Source organism: Mastigoproctus giganteus, chromosome 11 (assembly GCF_048544385.1).
Source record: "Mastigoproctus giganteus isolate SK-2022 chromosome 11, ASM4854438v1, whole genome shotgun sequence".
Lineage (NCBI taxonomy): Eukaryota > Metazoa > Arthropoda > Arachnida > Uropygi > Thelyphonidae > Mastigoproctus > Mastigoproctus giganteus.
In genome coordinates, this window is record NC_143585.1 from 85,839,676 (window position 1) to 85,867,144 (window position 27,469).

At 37.0% G+C, this 27,469-nt stretch overlaps 1 protein-coding gene across 2 annotated transcripts in view; it reads right to left on the minus strand.

Annotated features, from left to right (window-relative positions):
* LOC150078215 (protein D3-like) overlaps window positions 1–27,469 on the minus strand; it is a 70,028-nt gene that overhangs the window by 21,447 nt on the left and 21,112 nt on the right. For both annotated transcript variants that reach the window (XM_090385504.1, XM_090385503.1), the window contains one exon: window positions 11,266–11,386. In XM_090385504.1, the coding sequence (XP_090241630.1) occupies window positions 11,266–11,386 (121 nt within the window). The remainder of the gene's footprint in view (window positions 1–11,265; window positions 11,387–27,469) is intronic.

Sequence of the window (27,469 nt, forward strand, 5' to 3'; positions counted from 1 at the left end):
ATGCTGATGGGATTCTTCCTTCATTCAAAGCTTTAAACATCTCAATCAGATCACCTCAGGGGTGCCTAGTCCCCAGACCCCCAATTTGCAGAACTGAAGCCTTTCATGGTAAGAGCACCCCTTTGTTCTCCTCACCAATGTCGCCCTACTCTGTATCCATTCCAGCAGCTCTGCATCCTTCCTAAAATGAGGCCTACAGACCTGTATGCAGTACTCAAGATGTGGGCTAACCATGGCCTTGTACAATGGGAATAATCACCACCTTATCCCTGCTCGCTAAATTCCTGTGTATATCATTGACAAAACAGCATGAGCTGTTCTGGCAGTTTGTCTGTACTGCAAGTGAACTACATATCTGACTGCACAATTACCCCCAGGTCTTTTTCATTTTCCATTACCCTGAGTGTATTACAACACAGCCGGTACATTACTTTGGGATTACAGTAAACCCCCGCTATTCGCGGTATCTGTATTCACGATCGCTGATTTAATATAAAATGAAACCTAAAAAATGTAAAATTTAAAGCACCGTGAATATTTTCCACCATAAAAAAAAATTGGGCATGGCTAAAGTTATCTTTCCCAGTCAAAACAGCGTTCAGTGGGTGGGGGAAGAGGGGTGACAACATCGCGAGCGTGGATGTTTCTCACTAATCCTTGTTCAGTATGTGTTATGCCCTTGTCATGGAAGGTTTCGTCGTTTGCTTTTAATTTATATGCTTATAAATTGAATAAATTTATCAATTTATAAATTGATATGCTTACAAAAGTGATAAATCTACCGTTTTGCAGTGTAAAACAGACTTTTGAGTGTGTTAATGGAAGAAAGTGACTTTATTTGGACAAGTTCTTTCTAACCAGTACAAAAATATGGCTACGAATAACAAGGGAATGTGAAATGTGAAAATATCAAAGAAGGTGATGACATCAGTGAATAAAATTGAGTTATTAGACAAAATTTCTGATGGTGAAAGTGTCTCCTCAGTGGCAAAACATTATAAAATCAATGAGTCAACGGTATGATCAATCAAAAAATCGGAAGAAAAAATCCGCCGTAGTGTCCCTGAAAATGCGCTAATTGCTTAAAAAATTTGCTCTGTAACTCGTGATGTTAAATTAGAAAAAATGGAAAAGGCTTTAAATCTGTGGATAGAAGACCGAACTCAAAAAAAAAATTCTGTTAAGTTCACTCATCATTCGTGAAAAAACAAAACTCCTTTATCAACACTTTAGCGAAACTGGTGATAGCACTGGCGGGATAAGTTTTTTTGCTAGCAAAGGTGCTGGTTTGAAAGATTTATTTGAAATTTCTAATAAATATTACATTTAATATTAAATTGTTTCTTATTTTCATTTCAATGCCATATGCTTGCATTTCACTATGTACTGTTTATGTAAATAGTCATATTATGAAGGTACATATAATACATACATAGACAAAAATTTAGACTAGTTTTTCTTATATATTTCATACTTTGGAACGGAACCCCTTTATTACCATGGGAACCATAACTCACTATTCGCATTTTCGGTATTCGCAACATTTCTCAGGAATGTAACCCCCGCTATTCGCGGGGGTTTACTGTACTGTTAATCACATGCAGTACATTGCATTTATCAAGGTTAAACTTGGTTGCCATTTCTTGGCCCATCTACCTAGCAGTAACTTGCCCTTAATGCCACACTGCTCAATTTGTACAGCAGTCCTATGTGCAACAGTACCAAAAGCTTTCCTGAAATCAAAGTCTGTGATATCAAAATTAATTTTTGCATCCAGTTCCTTTGTAACCTCATTATAGTATCCAATCATATTAGTCAGACAAGATTTCCCTTAACATGCTGTGTTTGAAGTATAACTGCAGTCCTGTCTAGATGGTCCTGCAAGATTTCCCTTAACATGCTGTGTTTGAAGTATAACTGCAGTCCTGTCTAGATGGTCCTGCACTACGTCTTTAACCAGTAACTCCATTATTTTTCCCCTCAGAACAGATTTCAAGCTATCAGGTCTGTAATTACACCGCGCTCCGGTTATACCACAGGGTTTCGGGGGTGGGTTGTCTTATAACACACATTATAAGACAACCGCGCTATAACTGATGCCCACAGATTTTCTCCAATTCATTGATTCTCGCTCCAAACGGACACCGAATATATACGCGAGTGAAATCCAACCATATTTGTGATATTTACCATATTCCGTGCATTAATTTTTTTTAATCCAACCTGCAGACCAAAAAAAATCCACTTGGGAAGGATTAATAATAATGTGTGAACAAATGAATTTATCAAAAATTATTTATTTTCACAAAAAACATGTAGCAAGAGATACATAATTATAAAAAATTCATGGAATTTATTTGATCACTTCTTTAAGAAGTCTGTAATTTTTTGTTGCTTTTTATGGGAGAATCGTTTTTGCAAGTTCATATTTTTTAAAGACACTAATTGCGAAATCTTTACTTACTCAACCTCCTACTGTGCCTCTAACCACCCAATCAGTATCTAAACCTTTTACTGCTTCCTGATCTGTGGGAACTTTATTATTATTATTAGCCAAATGGTGCAAGGAAGCCTGAGGTTTATGCCGCACCCTGCCAAAAAAAAAAAAAAAAAATTTCTGAATTACCCTGAGAAAGAGAACAAGAATCAGAAGTAGAACAGAATCACCAAGAAAGAGAAGAATGATGATATCCAGCTCAGGACTCCAACAGGCTGCTCCTCTGGTTTTTCCATTTCCACATCACTTTCATCCATCCTTTTCTAGTTGGTGATGCTTTCAACAATGTTTTCGTCAGTTAATAAGTGACACACTAATTCTTCTTTATCAATATCAATTCACTGATAGATCATATTCTCTGCAAGTTCCTCTTCCTCGGGAGTATCTCTAACTGGCTGTATTTCACAATGTATAGCAATTTATCCACTGTTTTGCTCTTTATCGGTCACAGTTTGATTCTCTCCATCAGCTGTTCTCAGAAAACCGCTTTTTCTCCAACAATTTTGAATTGTATCTTCCGAAATACTCTCCCCCAAGCTAGACAAATTTTGTATGCTACTTCCTTTAAATTTAAGGCCTTTAGAAATTCAGCAATATCACGATCAGAGGACAGCAAAGATAAAAGTAGCTCGTGTCTGTAATTTACCTTAAAATTATAAATGATTCCTTAATCAAGGGGCTGGATTAATGCTGTGGTATTTTTTGGTAAATACATGGCCCAGATCTTTCCATCTTTGGATATGAGACTGTCAGCAGATGGATGTGTTGTACAGTTACCTAAAAACAGTAATGCTTTTGGTTCAATGTGTATTTTTCTCAAATGCCGTTGCACTGATGATACAAATGTTTCGTGGAACCAAGTCAAAAATAAATTTGCAGTCATCCATGCTTTTGAGCTGCTCACATATTCCATAGGGAGATGTTTTCGGTTGATGGATTTAAAACATCGTGGATTCTTACTTTTCCCCGATTACAATGGGAGGAAGCTTATGGGTTCATTTTATTCAAGCAAAACAATAGAGTGACACGATCCTTACTTAACTTTTAATCCTGCTTTGTTTGGAGCCGATTTTAAATCCAAAGATTCATTGGTAACATTCTGTAAAACAATACAGATCATCACAATTGTATAGTTGCTCATTACAGAAACCTTCACATGTAAATTTTAAGTCACTAATAAATTGTTTTGCACTATCAGCATCTGATGATTTTGCTTCACCGCTAATTGTTATTTCCCCAATGCCATGACATTTCTATCAGAGCCATAGCCATCCATCACTGGCAGAGAATTCAACATCAAGCAACTGATGTTGCTTTCTGAACGAACCACGTGTATAAAAAATCATCCACTGCCTCGTTTTTGCAGAGTATTGATTTCTTCCTTTCCAGTCATGGGGTTTTGCCCAACTTACTCAAGAAGGAATCTAGTCTTCCTTCTTCTGTAATTCATCCTCGTATTCCCTCCAGAATACCCAACTCCTGTTTTATTTGTGCTTTCGAGACACCACTTTTTACTCGTTTGGTTACAGTCAGCTTTTCCTTGATGGTGTACGACGTTAGATATCAATTTTAATTTATTATGAATGATAGCTACATCTGTAAAGCTCGCAAAAATGTAAAAAAAATCATCAATACATACCGAACAGTCACAAAAAAACACAACCAGCACAGGTAAGTTTCAAACTACAGATTGCCTTTTTTTTTTCAGTGACAACCCTTACACAAGGAAAGTTGTTATTTGGTTTTTAGGAGCATTAGCAACTAAGGCCATATTGCTCCGGGATATGCAGTGGTCATTCCCTGACCTTTCCGCATCCTCCGTATTTGGTGGTGACGGGCTCGAACCCCGGTCTAATCAAGAAGCGTGTACTACGCACTGCTGCTCCTTCCCACCTGGCTACGGAGGCGCCTCTTTACACAAGGAAAGACGATCGATACTAACTGCAGAGGCTAAAACAACCTCATATCTTTTGAATGCACTGCTCCCATCTGACTCATTTTCAGGAAAATGAGTTCTTTTGTGTTAGAGGAGATAAGCAAATTTGCGACTCAGGCTATGGTGTAGTGGTTAGTGACCTTGCAGAAGATTAGCAAATTTTCTTTGTTCGATAAACATGCTTTTTGCTTCTTAACTCGGCAGGAGGATAAAGGTCTTAGGATTTCCGAGAATCACTGCTTTTTTCCTCTCTTGCAAACACCGAGTCATTCAAGTGGGGAAGCCTCCTGCCGTGCATGGTTTGCAAAAGAACGTTAATATTTTTCTCGGAATTTTTTCCAACGACAGTAAGACCCGAAGTATATCCGAATCCGCAGTATAAACAACTGTGTTATATCCGGGGTGCAGTGTATTTATGTCATCCTTTGATATCCCATTTTGTGAATTGGGGATACATTCACACATCACTAGTTCATGGGAACTTTCTGAATACAAAGAAAATGCTCTCATAATTATGTCTAAGGGTTTGCTTAGCTCCCTTGCTGCTTCCCTTAATATAAACAGATAGATCCCATCCACCACAGGTAACTTTCTTATGCTTGACCTCCAATAATTTCTCTTCCACTTTCCCCTCAGTTATTACAAAATCATTTAGTTCCAGATAGAATTAAATGATTTTGTTAAAGACTGATAAACTTCTGGCATCCACTTCCCTAAAGAATTCCTCATATGTAGATGCAAAATATTAATTCAGTTCATCAGCAGAATCATCAACAGTTGAACCACTGATAAAGTGTACCAATGTGATTCAACCTCTTCCTTCTAGAAGTAAAGAGAAGTCTTTGCTGTTTTTCTTTGCATTCGTTGTCAAAGAGTTTTCATAATCTGCCTTGCCTAACATCCATAGTGACTCGACTGAAGACTAGTTTATATCTATCATAGGTTTCTGTATTACCTGTAATTTATATGCATCCCATGCATTTTTCTTCTCTGCCATGTATCTCATTAGTTCATATGATATCCGTTTAGGTCTAAGTCTTGAATGGTATTTCTTAGTTGGTATGTAGTAGTAGTGGCATATGATGCAAGAAAGCAAGTGTATGAGCTTATGCAGCATCAGCAAAAAAAAAAATATCACACCATTCCCTCCAAATGCCTGTCCAGTTCCTCCTTTAAATTTATTTAACCTATTAACTTCCACAATGACAGATGGAAGTTTGTTCCAGCAATTAACCACCCGCTGGCTAAAGGCAAATTTCCACACATCTATTCTACATCTGTCTTTTCTTAATTTGAATTTATGCCCCCTTAGGTTCGTAATCTGAACAAGTGGAAGGATCCCATCAGAATTCAACGTGCTCAACCCATTCAAGGCCTTATACACCTCAATAAGATCACCACGCAGGTGCCTAGTCTCCAGCCACTGCAATTTGCAGAACTTAAGCCTCTCTTGGTAAGAGGATCCCTTCATTCCCCTCACCAATCTTGTTGCCCTTCTCTGTACACGTTCAAGCAAATCTACATCCTTCCTAAAATGAGGCCTTCAGACCTGTATGCAGTACTCAAGGTGTGGCCTGACCAATGCCTTATACAAAGGGAGAATCACCTTCTTTTCCCTGCTAGCAAAATTCCCATATATCATTGACAAAACCCCATGACCTGCCCTGGCAGCCTGTCTGCATTGCTCAGAAAACTTCATATCTGACTGCACAATTACTCCCAGGTCTTTTTCATTTTCTACCACCTTAAATGTAGTACCACACAGTTGGTACATTTCTCTGGGATTACTTCTACCCATATGCAGTACTTTGCATTTGTCAAGGTTAAACTTCAGTTGCCACTTCTTAGCCCATCTGCCCAAATTATCTAGACCCTGTTGCAGTAGCACACTGCCATTAACAACCCTGCCAACCTTTGTATCATCTGCAAACTTCGACACTAAGCCTGATATACCTTCATCAATATCATTGATAAATATACAAAACAACAGAGGACCCAACACCGAACCGTGTGGGACTCCACTAATAACATTATTCCACGAAGAGCAGCACCCATTGATTACCACCCTCTGTCTTCTCCTACTCAACCATCCTTTTATCCATTGTAGCAACTTCCCTTAATACCATTCTGCTCCAATTTGTACAATAGTCTTCCATGCACAACAGTGTCAAAGGCTTTCCTGAAATCCAAATATATGATATCAAAATTATTTTTTGCATCCAGTTCCTTTGTAACCACATCATAATATCCTATCAAATTTGTCAGACAAGACTTTCCCTTAACAAACCCATCCTGTGTCTGAATTATTGCTGCAGTCTTGTCTAGATGATCCTGCAATGCATCTTTAACCAGTGACTCCATTATTTTACCCGGAACAGAAGTTAAACTAACTAGTCTATAATTACTCGTGTCACCCTTCGATCCCCCTTTGTGAATTGGGGATACATGTAAAGCCTAGTTGGTAACATAATTAGTTGGTCTTATTGTATAGAATTTAAAAACTGTCTGAAACCACTGTAGTTACAAAAGCAGAACTCTTCCCTTTACCCTTGATGGTAGTTACTTCTGTAAGTAAATCCCACATCAATACCTGTGATATTTAATGTCACCATTAGCAAGAATCTACAGATGGTGACATTAAAGAAAGATTTTAAGTTGCCTACCAATACAAGAGCACAATGAAAAATACTTAGAAAGAATAATCTTAAAATTTAATATGATTCATCTATAGATATTAAAAACCGCAAAGAGAAAAACTATGACAATGCTCCCAACATGACAGGAAAAAGTATTCAGGATTGCAAGCTAGATTGAAACAACACAGTTCCACAGCACATTATTTACTATGTGCCAGTCATTCTTAAATTTGATTGGCAATAATGCAGCAGGATTTTGTCCAGAAGCAGTGAATTATTATTTACAAAGTTTTACAACTTTTGTTCTGCTTCTACTAGAGGATAGAGTATACTAGACCAATATTTAGGAGAAAATTCAATTACATAAAAAAAAATTAAGCAAAATAAAATTAAAAAGAGGGTATAAATAAATTCAACAAGCTTTAATTAATTTATCTACCGGTGAAAGTGAAAAATCTGTTCCCAATTAAAAAGTTTGAAACTAGCCAAAAAATCTGATGAATATGAAACTGCATTACTGACAGTAATGTAGGATAGAATATTACAAAGATTACTCCACAAGCAAATGTCTTCAGCACTCTAAAATAGACAAATTAGAAGGAAGTAATCTTTTAAAAATCACTGAATGGATTTATTAAAATTTATTTATTTATTTATTTATTTATTTATTTATTTATATACACTTACAAAAATAACAGTGATGGTGATAAATTTAAAAATGAAGTTATACAATTTTTAAAATTTTCTAAGGAGGAAAATATTTTAAATAAAAAAGATATGTATAATACTATAATGACGGTTTGAAATCTACCTCCCCTAATGTTGTAACTATTTTTATAAGATATATAAGGAATAATTATAATAATTTTAAATATTTAAGGAATAATTCAATTCAAAATAAAATGTGATTTATCCTTATTATTTATTGAACGAGAATCAACAAACTTCATAAATGATGATGATATAACTCATGTATTCGCAAAGACAAAGGCCAGAAAAAAACTGCTTTTAGATATATTTATAGTGTTAGTGAGCAATAAGCATATGTATTATTTTGTGTTATAAATTATGATATTAAAAGGTTTTTCTTGTGCTGATTTTTTAAAATCTAAAATACCCAAACCTACAAGGAGGCCCCAAGGTGATTTTGCATCTCAGGTCTCTAAATCTGTAAGTTCGGCTCTGAATACATTCAACTGTAATAATTTTGTCTTCTCTGAATGTTTTTTTATTTTATTTCGGTTCTTTTTTAGTTGTGTTTAAATATGTGCATAAGTGCACAATTGTCTTCATCTGTCTGTCTATCTGCATATAATAACTCCCAGTGACAGAATTTCATGAAAATTTATATTTGTCTCTTTCAGAAAGATTTGTCAAGCTATCCCAGATTAAGATTGGACAAATAGAAATCCAACAATCATTATTATTTATTTATTTTTTTCATGCTCACATACGCTATCTATCCGTGTACTGTATATTACTGCTGTGCACTGATTGGAGGAATGAAAGGGCAATATGGTCAATGCACAAAAATGAAATTAGCATTAATTGAGGCATATGATGCAAGAAAGCAAACTTATACAGCATCAGCCAAAAGAAAAAAAAAAAAAAAACCCTTCCCATTTCACCCATCCGATCACTCCAAATGTTTGTTTAGTTCAGCCTTAAATTTATTCAAGCTATCAACTTCCACAACAGATGGAAGTCTGTTCCAGCAATCAACTACCCACTGGCTAAAGGCAAACTTACACACATCTATTCTACAACTGTCTTTCCTCAATTTGAATCTATGTCCCCTCAGGTTCTTAATCTGAGCAAGCTGAAGTATCCCGTCATCATTGAGCCTGCTCAAACCATTCAAGGCCTTATACACCTCAATCAGATCACCTCTCAGGTGCCTAGTCTCCAGATGCTGCAACTTTCAGAATTTAAGCCCTTCTTCGTAAGTGCACCCCCTTTGTTCGTCCCACTAATCTTGTTGCCCTTCTCTGTACTCAATTCTAGCAACTCAACATCCTTCCTAAAATGAAGCTTCCAGACCTGTATGCAGTACTCAAGGTGTGGCCTGACCATTGCCTTGTACAAAGGGATAATCATCTTGTCTCTTCGTATATATCACTGATAAAACTCCATGACCTGCTCTGGCAGCCCGTCTGCACTGCTCAGAGAACTTCATATCTGACTGCACAATTACCCCCAGGTCTTTTTCATTCTCCACCTCACTTAGTGTAGTACCACACAGTTGGTACGTTTCTCTTGGTTACTGCTACCCATATACACTACTTTGCATTTGTCAGTTAAACTTCAGTTGCCACTTCTCAGCTCATCTGCCTAACTTTTCTAAGATCCTATTGCAATAGCATACTGTCTTTACTGTCATTAACAACCTTGCCAGCCTTTGTATCATCTGCAAACTTGGACATTAAGCCTGATATACCTTCATCAATATCATTGATAAATACACAAAACAACAATGGGCCCAGCACAGAACCCTGGGGAACTCCACTAATAACATTAGTCCACGTAGAGCAATGTCCATTTATTACCACTCTCTGCCCGTGTTTATGTATAACTTGATGCTCTTACAGAAGCTCATTATATTTTTTTTTTTAATCAGTTTACTAAATATATACATCATGAATTAATACTATTTGCTCATTATATTAATCACAGCAGAAACATGAAATACATGTTATTTTTTAATTGTTAATAAAATCTAGGAAGAGAGATAAAGTACATTACAAAATCATAGTAACAGCCTACTACATTCTGAGATACAGTTGCTATTTTCTTAGTTAATTACATCAGAACATAAAATATCTATTGATTTCAAGCATTTCACTTACAAAGTATTATAAAACATCAAGTTAAATTCAAATAGTAAGTTGTGAGGAATGTACAGTGAACAATTACTTTTATATATTATTAGCTAATTGGTAACAAGTTAATTATTCACATTTCACTTCTATTAATAACCAAAAGAGAAAATTAAAATTAAATTTAAGAAATTGAACATACCTGAAATGTAATGCACTGTGTATTATTTAACCTGTTTTAATTTGAACCAGTTAGCCAACATTCTATCACAGTTTAACTCAAAGCTCTGAACTAGCTTTTATTTCCCCCCCCCCCCCTATATTCTCTGGAATATGCTTCCTTGTATATTTTCTGAAATACTGCAACCTGTACAAACTCAAGTCAAATGACAAGTTTTTTTGTTTTGTTTCTTTTGGACATTTCAACCCTTAACCCATCCAGTACTATAAGTTTCAACAACCAAGTAGTGAAAAAAAAATAGCTTTACTAACTTTATTCAAAAAATAAATATTTACACTCACTTTAATAGTGGCTGAGATTTCACAAGCTACAATGTACTCTAACCTTAACATCAAGCCTTGAAGGCTATGAGTTATCACAAGGCATATATATGCTGATGCTTACCCAACTTCTCACTGGAAAGCTATAAAAGGTACTAAATTTAGATTGACAACATAATTTCATGCCAATAGTCCAATGCAAGGCTCTGTACTGGCCCAAGTCTACCTCTTCACTCCTTTTCAAAGTGCTTGACAGTCTTTGGCAATGCTTCCCAGCAAATACATTCATATTTAATATGCTGAAGATTTGATGCCGAAAAGCTCTGGGAAGATACTGTATGCCAAAAACAAGTTTCTGTGGACTCATTTCTTCTCACTCAATTGTGAAGAATACTGCCAAATGGATGGTTGCTGTTTGGTGTCTCTATGCATACACGTACAACTGGCTTTGTGTGTCAGCAGAATATTTTGGGCTATCCCCTAAGCTAAAATCTAGGAATAACAGAGAGCAGGTCTCACTCAAGTCTAATGATGTTCATATCAACAAACTACTGTATAACGTTGAGTGTCTTGTATGTAAGTCATCAGGCTGACCCTGCTAACACTCCACCCAAGACTTGTTTCCATTTAAATTAAATGTCTCTCATTAGTAAATTTAAAGGTACTAAGGATATAAGCTGTTGTAGATAAGACTCATGTAAATATTTCGGCAGTGGACCCCATATGTACTTCAATGTAACCCCTTGAGCATGTGGTACCTTGCACTTAAGTATGTAATTATCATCCTTCCAGTCTGTGGTTATCCAGGGGTAAATCCTATAGGATTAATAAGCTGATAACAGTAATACTTACCAGTCATGAAAAGCATATAATACTTACCAGTCATGCAAAGTGTATATAATGCTCCCTCTTCTACAGGATATTTCACAATAGGTGGATTTTTCACCTGAGTAGGAGTTAATTCATTCCCTAAGTTGACTGGCACATTCCCATATTTAATCTATGGATAAAAAAATAGAATTCAAAAAGATGGAAAGGGAAAAAACATTACTACTATACAGTGGCAAACCTATACATTTAGTCCCCACCAAATTGCTGAACGGCCACAAGTGATCTTTACAATCATACTAAATCAGCCATTTGTCCCCTTGCATCATTCTCCATTACTATTAGTAATGGCAATATGATGCAAGGGAGCAAACCCATACGGTATCTACCACAAAAAACTCCATTTTCCATCCCTTCTAATAATTTGTTTAAACCCTTCTTTAAATTTATAGAAACTACCCACTTCCATAGACCACATAGAAGTCTGTACAATTATCATTACTCTCTGACATTTTCACATAACAAATGGCTTAGGAGTGACTTAACTGGGTACGCACTGTTTGCACTTCTGGCAATTTAGGAAATTAATGCTGCTGCTAAGCAAAAATTGAGAGAGCTAAAGGGTTTACCATTCTACAATTGGTAAACCCTTTAGCTCTACCTGGTACCTGGTAAAACCTATCCAACAATGTGTACCACATAGGGAGAAGTCACACTGGTCAACAGTGAACAGATCAAGGGGTATTCCCAATGGGCTCTGGCCCACCTTCTACTGCAGTGGTGTCCAACCTTTTCTCATACAGGGGCCATATTCAAAGTTAGGTTTCTTTCGGGGGCTGCACTGAGTGATTTGAGAAAAATTAGTGCGTTACATTTTCCATATCTTGTTACATGTAAAAGATAGTTTCTGTTTTCATGTTATCGTTTTTTATTTTCAGGCTATATACAAAAAATGCAAATTCCCAATACTGTTATGTGTAACAAATCTATATCACTAATTTATTTTTTAGATTTTATTAAAATTATAAAAATATGACTTTCTTTTGTTTTTCAAAAAAGTACTTGACTTTTGCCTTTAAATGCTCACTTCAGAAAATTTACAATCTGAGAGGAACACTGCTTAAGATGAATTAATAAAAATAACAATACACCTAAAATTGAAAATATTTAAAAATTTTATTAAGTACAATACACGATTACATTTACTAAACAAAACATTTTTTGAGAAAATTTTTTTGATGACTGATAAAATTTAAAATGCTGCATTCACTTACCACGCGGACGATAGGTTGGACACTGCTGTAAATCAACTGTAATGCCCCATTTGAGAATTAGGAGAGAGTAATTTACTTTTACACCAACAACGAATCATCTGTTATTTGGCAGAAGTGAGGTTATCCACGTTTTTCCGCATCTCTCTTAAATTTTCCCCATCTCTGTTTACATGGTCACAGTAGCTGAATATAAGAATGACATTTTGGACAGTTCAGGAAAAAAAAAAAAAAAAGAAGAAGAAAATATCTGTGACGAGAGAAGGAAAATGAGGACAACGAAGGTATTTAACCTTCTAAACATGAAATTAGCATTACCATTAGTAGAGGCACATGATGCAAGAAAGCAAACTTATACAGCATCGGCCAAAAAAAAAACCTTTCCCATTTCACTGATCCAGTCATTCCAAATGACTGTCTAGCTCTGCCTTGAATTCATTTAAGCTATCAACTTCCACAACAACAGATGGAAGTTTGTCCAAGCAATCAACTACCCGCTGGCTAAAGGCAAACTTCCGCACTCTATTCTACAACTTTCTTTCCTCAGTTTGAATCTATACCCCCTCAAGTTTATAATCTGAGCAAGAGAAACAATCCCATCAGCATTGAGTCTGCTCAATCCATTCAAGGCATTATACACCTCAATCAGATTGCCTCGCTGGTGCCTAGTCTCCAGAAGCTACAATGTGTAGAACTTAAGCCTTTCTTCATAAGATCACCCCTTTGTTCCCTTCACCAGTCTTGTTGCCCTTCTCTGTACTCATTCTAAAATATATCCTTCTCTCTACTCATTCTACATCCTTCCTAAAATGAGGCTTCTAGACCAGTACACAGAACTCAAGGTGTGGCCTGACCATTGCCTTATACAAAGGGATAATCACCTCCTTATCCCTGCTCGCAAAATTCCTGTATATCATTGACAAGACCCCATGAAAACTTCACATCTGACTGCACAATTACCCCCAGGTCTCTTTCATTCTCCACTACCCTGAGTGTAATGCCACATAGTTCGTACATTCCTCTGGAGGTTACTGCTATCCATATGCAGTATTTTGTATTTGTCAAAGTTAAACTTCAGTTGCCACTTCTCAGCCCATCTACCCAGCGTTTCCAGATCCTGTTGCAGCAGCATACTGTCATTACTGTTATTAACAACCCTGCCTACCTTTGCATCATCTGCAAACTTTGACATTAAGCTTGATATACATTCATCAATATCACTGATAAATATACAAAACAACAATTGGCCCAACACCGAACCCTGAGGGACACCACTAATAACATTAGTCCATGTAGAGCAGTACCCATTGATTACCACTCTCAGGCTTCTCCCACTCAACCACCCTTTTATCCATTGTAACAACTTGCACTTAATGCCATACTGCTTCAATTTGTATAGTAGTCTTCCATGTGCAACAGTATCAAAAGCTTTCCTGAAATCCAAGTATATGATATCAAAATTATTTTTGGCATTCAGTTCCTTTGTGACCACATCATAGTATCTAATCAAATTGGTCAGACAAGACCTCCCTTTAACAAACCCATGCTGTGTCTTAACTTTTATTTCAGTCTTGTCTAGATGATCCTGCAATGCTTCTTTAAACAGTAATTCCATTATTTTCCCCGGAACACAAGTTAAACTAACAGGTCTATAGTTACTTGTGTCACCTTTTGAACCCCCTCCGTTAATTGGTGATACATTTGCACACCTCCAGTTCATGGGGACCTCCCTCAAGTCCAAGGAAGCTCTCATAATTAAGGCTAAAGGTTTGCTTACTTCCTTTGCTGCCTCCTTTGATATACTTGGACAGAACCCATCCACCCCACGTACCTTTTTATGTTTAACTTCAACAATTTCTCCTCCAATTTGCTCTCAGTTATTACAAAATACTTAGCTCCCTGTTAGAGTTTGATGAACTTCTGGCCCTCCCCTCATTGAATAACTCCTAATATGTGAATATAGATGCAAAATATTCAGTTTGGCAGCTATCTGAGAATGAACATCTACAGTCAAACCATTGATATCAAGTGAACAAATCTGATTCATCCCCTTCCTTTTAGAGTTTATATAAGTAAAGTAGTCTTTGCTGTTTTTCTTTGTGTCCTTTGCCAAAGATTTTTCATAATCTGACTTTACTTGCCTACCTCCCTTGTGACTTGATTACAGACTGGCTTGTATCTACCATAAGCTTCTGTGCCACCTAACAATTTATGTGCATCCCATGCATTTTTCTTCTCTGCCACAAGTCTCATTAGTTCAGCTGACATCCATTTGGGCTCTAAACCTAGAGCAGTATTTCTTAGTTGGAACAAAAAGCCTGGTAGCATTCAAAATTACTTCCTTGAATGCTTCCCATTTACAATTTGCTGTTGGTAACAACATCAGTTGGTCCCACTGTATAGAACCTAAAATATCTCTGAGACCACTGTAGTTGCCTTTATGAAAGAAAAAACCCTTCCCTTTACCCTTGATGGTAGTTACATCTTTAAGTAAATCCCACATCAGTACACTGTGATCACTGCCACCTAGTGGTTTATCTGTAAATTCTTAATGCATGAATAATCACTTGTGATAATCAGATCAAGAGTGTTACTCCCTGTTGGTGCCTCTCTAACATGCTGCTGTAGAAAACAAGCATCCAATAAATCCACAAAAGCCTTGCTAGTGTGCAAGTGACCAACCCACAAGTTTCAGTCAATATCTGGAAAGTTAAAACCCCCCACTATACAACACTTATTTACTGGCCCACTATTTCTTGGTATAATTGTTCATTATACTCATCAGAGTCATTAGGCCTATAACAAACTTTTACCCTCCTTTTTGCTTTCCCAGTGCTTATGTCACACCAAACTGACTCAACATTGCACTGTCCATCTATGGCAACTCGATGCACTTCCTTAGATTTTATGTATTTCTTAACTAACAGCAGAACCTCTCCTCCCTTCCTATACATATTGTACTCCCCAAATTCCAATTCTGCATCCCTTCTGAGTGGCACCATGTCTCCGACATCCCAACAATATCCGCCTTGGATGTCTTAACCAGCACTTCAAATTCATTTACTATACTCCTAGCATTGGTGTACATGCAAGTATACATGCATCTGTTCTTGCTCTTAGTTTCTCTAACACAGCCCATGTATTTAATTGTTTCATGATCCCCAGCAGTTCCTGAAATCCCCAGCAACTGGCTTTTCAGGCTGCTGCTCATTTCAACAGAAGCAGTGCAAGAATCATTTCTACCTCTGCTTGCAGCTACTGTTAATCTATTAGTCTGTGAATCCCCCCAAGCTAGCAGTTTTCCAACCCACCTAACATTGCCTCGATAGTATCAGCAAATATTCTTGAACCTCTTCTATTTAAGTGTATCCCATCCCTGTAGAAGCAATCTCTCCTGTTAACAAACACAGACCATGCTGAGAAAAATTCTACCCCATGAGCCTTGCACAATCTCTCCAGGGACAAATTGATTAACCAGGCTCTCATCATATACTACCTCCTATCGCATCTGGGCAGGATTGCAGACACTTTCAAATTTAACCCATGACTTTTTTTCGGCATTAACCTGTACTTTCTTAGTAAATCTGCAGATCTCCTACATTTAATGTCATTAGTGCCAACGTGTACGATATCACCTTTTGTGTCCTTAAAAGATGATATCTGCTCTACAACGTCGTCAACTTTTGCCCTTGGCAGGCATACCCTGGTCCTATTCCACCTATCCTTTTTGCACAATATATTTCCCATTTCCCTGACAATTGAGTCAGCAACAATAACTAGCTCCTGTGGGACCACCGCATTCTGCAGTGAAGGTTGCTGCTGTGTTGCCTGGTGCATAAGAGTTGGCTCTGGCATTGAGTTGGGTAGCTGAGAACTTGATGGGCCCCATTTTAATTCCTTCGAGGGCATCCAGCGACTCTTCAAGCTCTCATAGACACCCATCAGAACGCTGAGTTAGTGCCTAATTTCTTCACATTCTCTGCACCTACATCCTCCTCCATGGCTAGATCATGTACTATTTGAGAGAGATTCGCAAACATGTCACATTTTGCACATTTTTTAAGACTGTGATGCATTGCAGAATCGTCCCCTATGGTTCTCCCGCAAACCACAGCACTTTCGCTACTTTGAGCAAGTTGCTTTGCTGCTCTAGTCTGAGGCATGATTTCCATTTAAATACAATTTAATTAACAATAAAAATTAAAAGGATTTATAAATTTAATTAATTAATTGCCAATACTATACTGAGCTAACAGATTCCTACTACAGTGCTATGTATTACGCTATCTAGTTGTACGTTTTGCCTTACGCTATCAAGTTCGAGATATATGTAATGCTGCTCCGTATCGATACTACACAATGGCGGCAAGTTTTGAACGGTACAAGTTTTACCAATACTAAGTAAAATCTACCCCACAAAATCTCTAAGTTCAAAATAAACTAAGTATCGTAACTAGGAATATAAAGCTACTTCCAGAAAATAAATTAATATGCCAATTTAGTCAATAAAATGGTAAAAATTTAAGAAAAACTTCTCTATTAGCTGGAGTCGTAAAAACTTTGCCCGCACCGAGTTAATCTCATTCCCAATCTCGTTCCGAAATGTTGGCATTTGGTGAGAATGAAGTTAGAAAATTGTCGATTAGGCGTCAGTTAAATGAAAGAGATACAATTCGTGGATTTCGAGAATACCTAATCAAAAAGACGGTTTTGGAAAAATTGAAGAGCATTTGATGAACACTCAGAGTACGAAACCAATTTCATCAAGTGAATGTGAACAAGGATTTTCACAAATGAATTTGATCATCAGCCAAACCAGAGCTTCGTTGATGACAAAAACAATTTTTTCACTACTGTTTCTTAAAATTGTAGGTCCACCAGTGACACACTTCGATCCAGCAAATATGTCAATTTGTGGCTGCTTTGGAAACTTCATTCAGCAATAGATACAAATAGATGAAAAGAAATCAGCATTGTGTGTTGGATGAGAACTCAATAAAAATTTGGATTTTTTTTAAAAACTTTATTATGAAATTTTACATGAATAACATCTATGCTGACTGTACCCTACGGCGCTCAGGCTGTCACGAAAAGTGAAACATTAACCGCTGTTATATCTCCGAAACTAACTGACAATAGTATAAAAAATTTATACTTATTTTGTTGGGTATATAATGCTGTCAACGAATATGCAAGAAAAAATTAGAAATTTTGATATTTAATATAATTTTTTTCGAAAAAACTAAAAAGTTCACATTTTGGTCATTTGCCATTGTGCCTTGGTTACTTTCACTCTCAATAACTTCTAAACTACGATAGATAGACATAAACAGTAAGCAACAAAATTGTTAAGAAATAGTTTTTACATCTATAAATAGTTTTGATGTAGCTCTTATGGTTCCCGAGTAATAGTGATGCAAAGCTGAGAGAGTTAAATTCGAGCATTTTCAAGTTTGTTTTCGCAATATCTTGAAAACTATAAATGTTAGACAAAAACAGTAAGCAACAAAAATGTTGCCCTTTGAGAGCTCCACAAGGATATATAACTAGATTTCAAATTGGGTTTTTAGTTTTCGAGAGTTGAACAACTCGTTAAAGTAACTACTTCGTTCAGTTACTTTGCATTTGTCGAGCGGTTGTGTTTCATTTAGTTAAATTGTGACGATGCTGAAAGTTACATCAACTAAACGTGTTCAAAGACTTTGACAAAATCACAAATATCTAACGTTGAAAAGTAAACACCAAAGTCGGCGGCGGAACGCAAGAGTGGTAATCAATGGACACTGCTCTTCGTGGACTAATGTTATTAGTGGAGTCCCCCAGGATTCAGTGTTGGGTCCATCATTCTTTTCTGTATTTATTAATGATATTGATGATGGTATATTAGGCTTAATGTCTAAGTTTGCAGACGAGACGAATGTTGGCAGGGTTGCTAATGACAGTACGCTACTCCAAAGGGATCTAGAAAAGTTGAGCAGATGGGCCGAGAGGTGGCAACTGAAATTTAACACTGACAAATGTAAAGTACTGCATATGGGAAGCAGTAACCCCAGAGTAACGGCACCGCCGTAGCCAGGTAGGCAGCAGCAGCAGTGCGTAGGCCGACCGGGCTAGCCAAGTGGGTAAAGTACCTGCCCGGCAAACCAAAGGTCGCGGGTTCGATTCCCGCCTCGGGCTTGGATCAAAGTACTGCAAAAACCTTGGGAGGTGCAATATGGCCACAGAAGCCGATGCGCCAACAACTACCAAATAAAAAAAAAAAAAAAAAAAAAAAGCAGTGCGTAGCACATGCTTCTTGATTAGACCGGGGGTTTGAGCCTGTGACCACCAAATACGGAGGATGTGGAAAGGTCAGGGAATGACCGCTGCATATCCCCAGAGCAATATGGCCTTGGTTGCTAATGCTCCTAAAAACCAAAACAACAACAACAACAACCCAGAGTAACGTATCAATTGTGTGGTACTACACAATGGTGAGAGAATGAAAAGGACCTAGGGTAATTGTACAATCCGATATGAAGTTTTCTGAGCAGTGCGGATGGGCTGCAAGAGTAGCTCATGGTGTCTTGTCAATGATATACAGGAATTTTTCTAGCAGGGATAAGGAGGTGATTATCCCCTTGTATAAGGCAATGGTCAGGCCACACCTTAAGTGCTGTATACAAGTCTGGAGGCCTCATTTTAAGAAGGATGTAGAGCTGTTGGATTTATCCCCTTGTACATTAGTGTTCAAAGAAAGTGCACCACCTAGGATTTTCACATTTCTAACCCTTTTTCGCAATGGTATGTTATATTAATGACTAGCATCACAAATAGAAATATAAACAAAAGATATTTATTAATAGTTAAGGCAAAGTTAAGTAATATTTGACAGGTGCTCTGAAAATATTCAAAAATAAGCATTTGCAACCTTTACACAACAGTTTTGGTAAACACGACAATTATGGCTGAAATGTTACCAGAAGCCCTCAATTTTCTTCAGTTTATCATTTTAAATGGAAAACAAAATGAAAAGTTCACCAAGTGCAAACTAATATTTAGTTGAACAGCCTCTGGCCCTGATGACAGTAGCAGCAGCAGCACACCATCGAGGCATTGACAAGATTGACAAGATCAATTTCTGAAGATAATCAACTGATAGTTCGTGGTTCCAAACACGAATTATAGCTTCCTGAAGTTCACAAAGGGTCTTTTGTTTCTTTCTGGCAACGGTAGATTCCACACAATGCCAACAGTTCTTTATAGGATTCAGGTCCGGGCTGTTTCCTGGCCAGCTAAGAGTTGTAATGGACCGTTCTTCCAACCATTTTTTTAACCTGTAACAAACGGAAACACATTACTGTCAAATCTCTAATGTAGAAATGAAGCTAAAGTAACTACAGAAGTGTATACTTACACTTTTCGCCTGATGACTAGGAGCAGAGTCGTCCTGAAAGATGCAATTAATTGGCAGGTTGAAATGGTCTCTAATGGTTAGCAGTAATTTGCCTTCCAATATAGCCAGGTATCCATTGGCATTTACGGAACCTTTTATAAACTGCAGGTGACCTACTCCATGATACGAAATGCATCCCCATATCATTTGGCTGGAATTTCACTGTAGACACCATACAGTCTGGATGGTATTCTTCACCACATCGACGGCGAATCGTTTGTCTCCCATCAGAGCCATGCAGGTTGAATTTCTTCTCATCCGAGAAAATAACTGACTTTCACTGCTTGGGGATCCATTTGACATGCTCCTTACACCAAATTAATTGGACCTTTTTCATTTTTTGTCTTCTTAGGACAACGGACTACAAGTATATTTTTGAAGAGGCGTCTTTTGACTGTTACTGCACTTGCTAACACTCCTGTATGTTCTTCCCATTCTCTTTTCAGCTCAGACGAAGAAGCTTTACAGTTTTTAAGGCATAAGCACTTCAAAACACAGTCCTGTTTTGGCGTAGAGACTCGTTTGCGTCCGGTTCCTTTTTTCCTATCGGCAGAACCAGTATTCTTGAGTTTGGAAAGAAATCTACTCACTGTTGACTGATTACAAGACACTCTATAAGCAATATGACTGGAAGAACATCCTTAGTCACATAAAGCAACATAGCACTCTTTCTTTGTAGTGCCAACTGCACGTAACTCACCATCCTGACACAAGCAAGGAATGACTGCAACTCTTGCAGAGCATGCTTATATAGCTGAAAGTAACAGTTAATGCAATATTACGTCATCAGCTATTCATGTCAATCTTATCCGATGCAATCTGTAAGAAATATTGCCATATACTTACGTTACTCAGATGGCAATTACAATTTTAAGGGATGATGCACTTTCTTTGAAATCCAGTGTATAAAGCAATGGTCAGGCCACACCTTAGTACTGTATATAGGTCAGGAGGCCTCATTTTATGAAGGATGTAGAGCTGCTGGAACAAGAACAGAGAAGGGCAACAAGATTAGTGAATGGAACAAAGGGTTGCTCTTACGAAGAAAGGCTTAAGTTTTACAAATTACAGTGTCTGGACACTAGGCACCTGTGAGGTGATCTGATTGAGGTGTATAAAGATTTTAATGGTTTCAGCATGCTCAGTGCTGATGGGATTCTTCCTCTTGCTCAAAATAATCACCTGGGAGGGCATAAATTCAAATTGAGGAAAGACAGTTGTAGGATAAATGTGCAGAAGTTTGCCTTTAGCCAGTGGTTGGTCGATTGCTAGAACAAACTTCCATCTGTCATTGTAGAAGTTGATAGCTTAAACAGATTCAAGGCAGAACTAGACAAACATTTGGAGCAAGTGGATGGGTGAAATGATATATTTTTTTTTTTTTTTTTGGCTGATGCTGTATACACTTGCTTTCTTGCATCATATGCCTTTACTAATGCTAATAAAACACAGGAATGATAGTTTAAAATTTGTATTGAGAAAATTAAGGTTGTGAAGTGCCAGTATATAATATTTGTAAACTGCATGTATATAATGGTTTCAGCAAAAAATTAAGCAGTCTTAGGTTGGGGGCGGCCTCCTAAAAATTGTTCCTTCTTCCTGGTACGTGTAAAAAGGGGATAGCAAAAAAGGTAACCAAACCTTTAGCCATAAAGATGAAAATATCCTTGGATTCAGGGAAGTCCCCCTATGGACTGAAGATTTCCAAATGTATTCCCAATTCACAAAGAAGGAGCAAAGAGTAACAGGAAAGTCAGCCTTTGCTTACCCTGTTAGCTTGACTTCTGTTCTGGAAAAAATACTTGTAGTGGGTTAAGGAGTAATGCAGGACTAGCAATACAGGAATGCAGTTATACTGCAGTCATAATACAGATCTGTTAAGGGGTGATCTTATCTGACCAATCTAATTGAATACTATGATGCAATAACAAAGGAACTGGATTAAAAAATAATAATATTGGCATCACAAACTTAGATTTCAGAAAAGCTTTTGATACTGTTTCACATAAAAGACTGCTATACACACTGGAATATGTGGCATTAAGAACAAGTTATTGCTATGAATAAAGAGATAGCTGAGTGGGAGAGAAGACAGAGTGGTTATCAATCACAACTCTTCTTGGACTAATGTTATTAGCAGAGACTGCCAGGGTTCGGTGCTAGGTCCATTGTTGTTTTCTATATTTATTAATGATATTGATGAAGGCTTAATGATCAGGCTTAATGTCCAAAGTTGCAGATAATACAAAGGTTGGCAGGGCAGTTAATGACAGCAGTTAGGGTATACTATATTAAGATCTTGAAAATTAGGCAGATGGGCTAAGAAGTGGCAACTGAAGTTTAACCTTAACAATTGTGAGGTACTATATATGGATAACAGTAATCACGGAATAGCACACCAACTGTATGGTACCACACTCAGTGTAGCAGAGAATAAAAAAGATCTGAGGTAAAGAGCTGTAATCAGATATGAAGCTCTCTGATTGCGTATATCATTGATGATTTTGTCAATGATATACAGGAATTTTGCCAGCAGGGACAAGGAGGTGATTATCCCATTGTATGATGCTGTGGTTTGGTTACATCTTAAATACTGCATACAGATCCTGAAGCATTATTTGCAGAAGGATGAGGATCTGTTTGTCAGGTGCTGAAAAGAGGTGTGATTAGTGAAGGAAACAATAGATTAGTGAAGAAGTGACAGGTTAGTAAAGGAAACAAAGTGGTGCTCTTACAAATAAAAGGTTTCAGTTCAGAAAATTTCAGTATCTGGATAATGGGTACCTGCAAGGAGATTTGAATGGGGTGTTTAAGGCCTTGAATGGACTGGTTAAGTTAGATGCTGATCGCATCTTTCTTCTTTCTCATGTGAGCAGCCATAAATTTAAATTGAGGAAGGATGGTTGCAGGATAGATGTGCAGAAATTTGCTTTCAGCCAGCTGTTGTTGTTGTTATTTGGTGATTAGGAGCATTAGCAACTAAGGCCATATTGCTCCGGGGATATGCAGTGGCCATTCCCTGACCTTTCCGCATCCTCCGTATTTGGTGGTGACGGGCTCGAACCCCGGTCTAATCAAGAAGCGTGTGCTACGCACTGCTGCTCCTGCCAACGGAGGCACCACTTTCAGCCAGCAGATAGTTGATTATTGGAACAAAACCTCCATCTGGTGTTGTGGAAGTGGGTAGTTTGAATAAATTCAAGGAAGAACTGAATAAATTATTAGAGGGGACAGATGATGTGGAAGTGTTTTGGCTAAACTGTATGAGCTTGCTTTCTTGCATCATTTGCCACTATTAACACTAATAATAAAAATGGATGAATATGTTAGGGCTACAGATTCTGATATAATAGACTTAATTGAGATTTTTGGTGCCACTCTGATATGGAAGAAGGCAAGTTTCATTCTGGGATGTACAATATGCACAGAAAGAACAGAGAACAATTGGGGGGCGATAGAAGGTACAACTCTGATAAAAAGCTGCCCAAATGCAGTAAGAATCCCAATTCAAAACAATTTCACAAGAGCATACAGTTTGTATTGTGTTAGATATTAGTGGTAACTAACAGTTGAGCACTAGGGGAGTGAGAGGTTATAGACAGAATGATAGTAATAAATATGATAAGAATTCTCTACGTGCAACTTGAATTCTTAAGTCTGAGTGTTATAGGGTATTTCAACTTACCACATAACGATTGTAAATCGTGGACCAAAAACTCAACCCGTGGAATAAATTTTCTGAATGAACTTGACTGCTGTATCAGCATATTACAAAGAATGATGTCTAAGGCTTGTCAGACATTATTCTAAGTAACACTGGCTAAGGCTTACTACCTAGGAGTCTAAAATGCTAATGGAATTGATATTCTGATCCCACTTGTGAGGGAAGGGAATCAAATTCTGGTGAAGTCTTATCATTCTCAATTATCAACACTATCATCTCAATTATCAACAACAAAATCCTCTACTTGCACCTACATGATGATGCAGATGCAAGTAGGTGCATTTACATGATGGTAGTGCTGTTGGAAACCTTGATATACCCCCATGGTAAGGCCTAAAACACTGCACCTAGTATACTGGAGGTGTATACCAAACATAAACATGGGTGTGGCATATACATTACATAAAAGAATGCTGCCCCTCTGTGTCAGCATGCAACACTAGGTGATAGTGACTCTCATCAGCTGGAGTAATACACCACTTTACTTAATGGAGGCTTGAAGTGATGAAACCCATGTTTCGTCCAGCCCCATCTCTTCCACCATGCAGCATGAGTGATGTCTTTTGAGATTATGATGGGCAGCATAACAAGATCCAATATTCCTTACATTTCAAATATACAGTTCTAAAACTGTTTTCACAGGGTGACAGATAGTCCACCATAAAAAACCTATTGGCAATGCTTTAGGAGGCATCTGGGTCAGCTAGTGTGCAATCTTACTACATCTACTGTCCCAACTAGCAACTGCAAGAAGTCTCAGATCTGGGAGGGATTGTTGATGCCATATGTCATGATGAATTCTGTACATAAAATAATAGAACAGACTTAGTTGCAAAAATGCCTGAATCTCCCAAAAACTTCATCCATTTCCCAAATATGTGGTCTCAGTTATGAACATTTCCACCTACAACCTGCCAAGGCCCACTTACTTTCTCGACAGAATCCCAATTCTCAGTTTCCTCAATCACTGCTCATCTCAGTTGTTCCAATTAATTTCTCTATGATTCCTTTCATTTCAAAAGTTGATTGTGCATATGGTTAATCTGATATTCTTTGTCATAATTTGAAATCTCTTTTTGATCTCCTGGAGGCCTTATTTTAGGAAGGATGGATTTCAGGCTGGAGGGCTCATTTTAGAAAGGATGTAGAGTTGCTAGAAAGAGTACAGAGATGGACAACAAGATTGGTGAGGGGAACAAATGGGTGCTGTTACCAAGAAAGGCTTATATTCTGCAAGTTGCAGTATCTGGAGACTAGACACCTGTGAGGTGATTTGATTGAGGTGTATAAGGCCTTTAATGGTTTGTTCAATGTTGATGGGATACTTCCGCTTGCTCAGATTAAGAACCTGAGGGGACATAGATTCAAATTGAGGAAAGACAGTTGTAGAATAGATATGCGGAAGTTTGCGTTTAGCCAGCGGGTGGTTGATTGCTGGAAAAAAATTCCATCAGCTATTGTGGAAGTTGATAGTTTAAATAAATTCAAGGAAGAGCTGGACAAACTTTTGGAGCGAATGGATGAGTGAAATGGCAAGGGTTTTTTTTTTTTTTTTTTTGCTGATGCTGTATAAGCTTTATAGAGATGTATACAGTTTTAAATTAGTTAGTCTTACTAAAAGTAAAATTTCTTTCTAGAAACAAAAAAAAATATGCTGCCCTACATGATTAGAACCTTCAAGCTATTTCTTTTTCTCCTCTTCTCAAAACCAGTGCTCCTGTTCTTTATTGCCTTTTTACACTTAATTCGTTGGTGCTTGGAAATTTGCTCATATCAGCTAGTTCCTAAAAAGGGTGAAGAATCCCTCTCATCCAATTATTGTCCCATTGCACTTACTTCTACTTTTTAGAAAGTAATAGAGAAATACATCCACCATTGACTCAAACTACTTAAAACCTTCCACCTAATCAATTATTGCCAATATAGAATCTGTCAATGGCAAATACTGGTGATATACTAGCATATATTACTCCTCTTGCACAAATTTGATAGAAAAGTTTGGTGAAACCTGTTGCTTTTGATGTTGCCAAGGCTTTTGAGTGTGTTTGACATAATGGGCTTCTAAACAAGCTCCCATCTTATGGATTACTTGTTGCACTGCAAATGTTTTCCCAGTTTCCCTGACTGCTCTTTGGGTGATGGTAGATGGCTCTGTCTTTAACTTCACCACTAATACTGGTGTTTCAGATTCAGTTGTTAGTTCCACTCTTCACTTCCAGTGACTAGAAATCCTATCCACAGTTTTGCTGATGACAGTATCTTATATTCAGCCTTCCAGTTTGAGATGCACAAAGGACCTTCATGAATATCCACCATCAATTCCTTAAATGCTGATTTCCAAGTAATTCTCCAATGAAGCAAAGAAAACTTAATTAACTTCAATCCTTCTCAAGCTCACTCAGTCCTGTCTTATTTTTCACAAAAATGAGCAAATTAATCCTATACTCATCTTTTATGACATGCAGATTTCTAGACAAGATCATCACACTTGTCATCAAAAAAATTGGGTTTTTCTTTTTTACTCTTGTTACTTTTCTTCTAAACATCTACTCACTCTGTACAAACCTCAAATCTGTCTTACCATGGAATAGTTCCCACACCAGAGTGGTGCCCCCAAAATCTCTCAAGTTACTAGACTCCATTTGCAAAAGGAAATTGTTGTTAGATTCAGGGGTAATCTCTTTGGATCGGAGAAGTGCCAACATCTCACCAATACAAAAATGGTAGCAGCTAAGTATCAGATGAGTAACTATAGATAGGTTAGTTTACCATTAGTGGTAGCAGGAAAAGTCATGGTGTCTATGCTGAAAGATGCACTACAAAATCATCTTAGGAAGTATAATATCCTAAATGGATTACATGTTTGATCAACCTGATAAATTACTATGATCTGGTCACACAGAAGTTGAATGCAAATTTTAGCATTACAACATGACTTCACTCATTCAGACTAAAGGGAGAGGAGAGGGTAGTCTGAATCGGTGAAAGGTACAAATTACTAAATATAATTATATTCAACTATTTTTAAGTTATAGTTCATATAAAGAAAAGAAGATAATTTATTCATAGCCCAGTAATATAATGATTTAGATGATATCAAGACACAAATTTGATGAAAAGAAAAAAAAAAATTATAAAAATGTTTATATTTAAAACAAAGTGGAATACAAAGAGTTCAAATCACATGAACACAAATAATGTGTTCATTTGATTTTTAATTATCGTTTTTTAAACAATAAAATTTAACTGTATTAAATATTAATAACTATATGTTTAATGAGATTTACAGGATCCATCCCAATAATATTACATTTTTAAGAAATTATAAATGTTCTGTTAAGTAAAGTTTGGTTGAAATTCAATTTCATGGCAGAATTCTTCATTTCTCTTAAAGCATAGAAACATTTTAAACTCCCTGTCAGAATGAGCAAATTTAATCGGTACTAAGGGAACTTCTGCCTTCGTGAAAAGGGGAAACTCTTTTTTATTTTTTTTCTTGGCTTTCCACTAACACCTACAGATTATTCCCTTTAAAATGCTCTTGCTGTTTAATCTTCTAGCCACATCATGGCTAAAAGATAAAATACCACCCAAATTAATATCCTTTTTTTTGCCACAGTTGTGCAACACATTTTGAGACTCCATCTTTTATTCCATCTAAATAAGAAAATCTCATTTAAAACCCTTTTCCATTCACATACTAATATACTTTGCTTCATCCAAACTGAAGCACAGGTGTATATTAAATATTACTTATTAATATAATTTATAAATATATTTTATGTTATAATTTTATTTTAATGTTGGCCAGCATCGCTTTTCTGA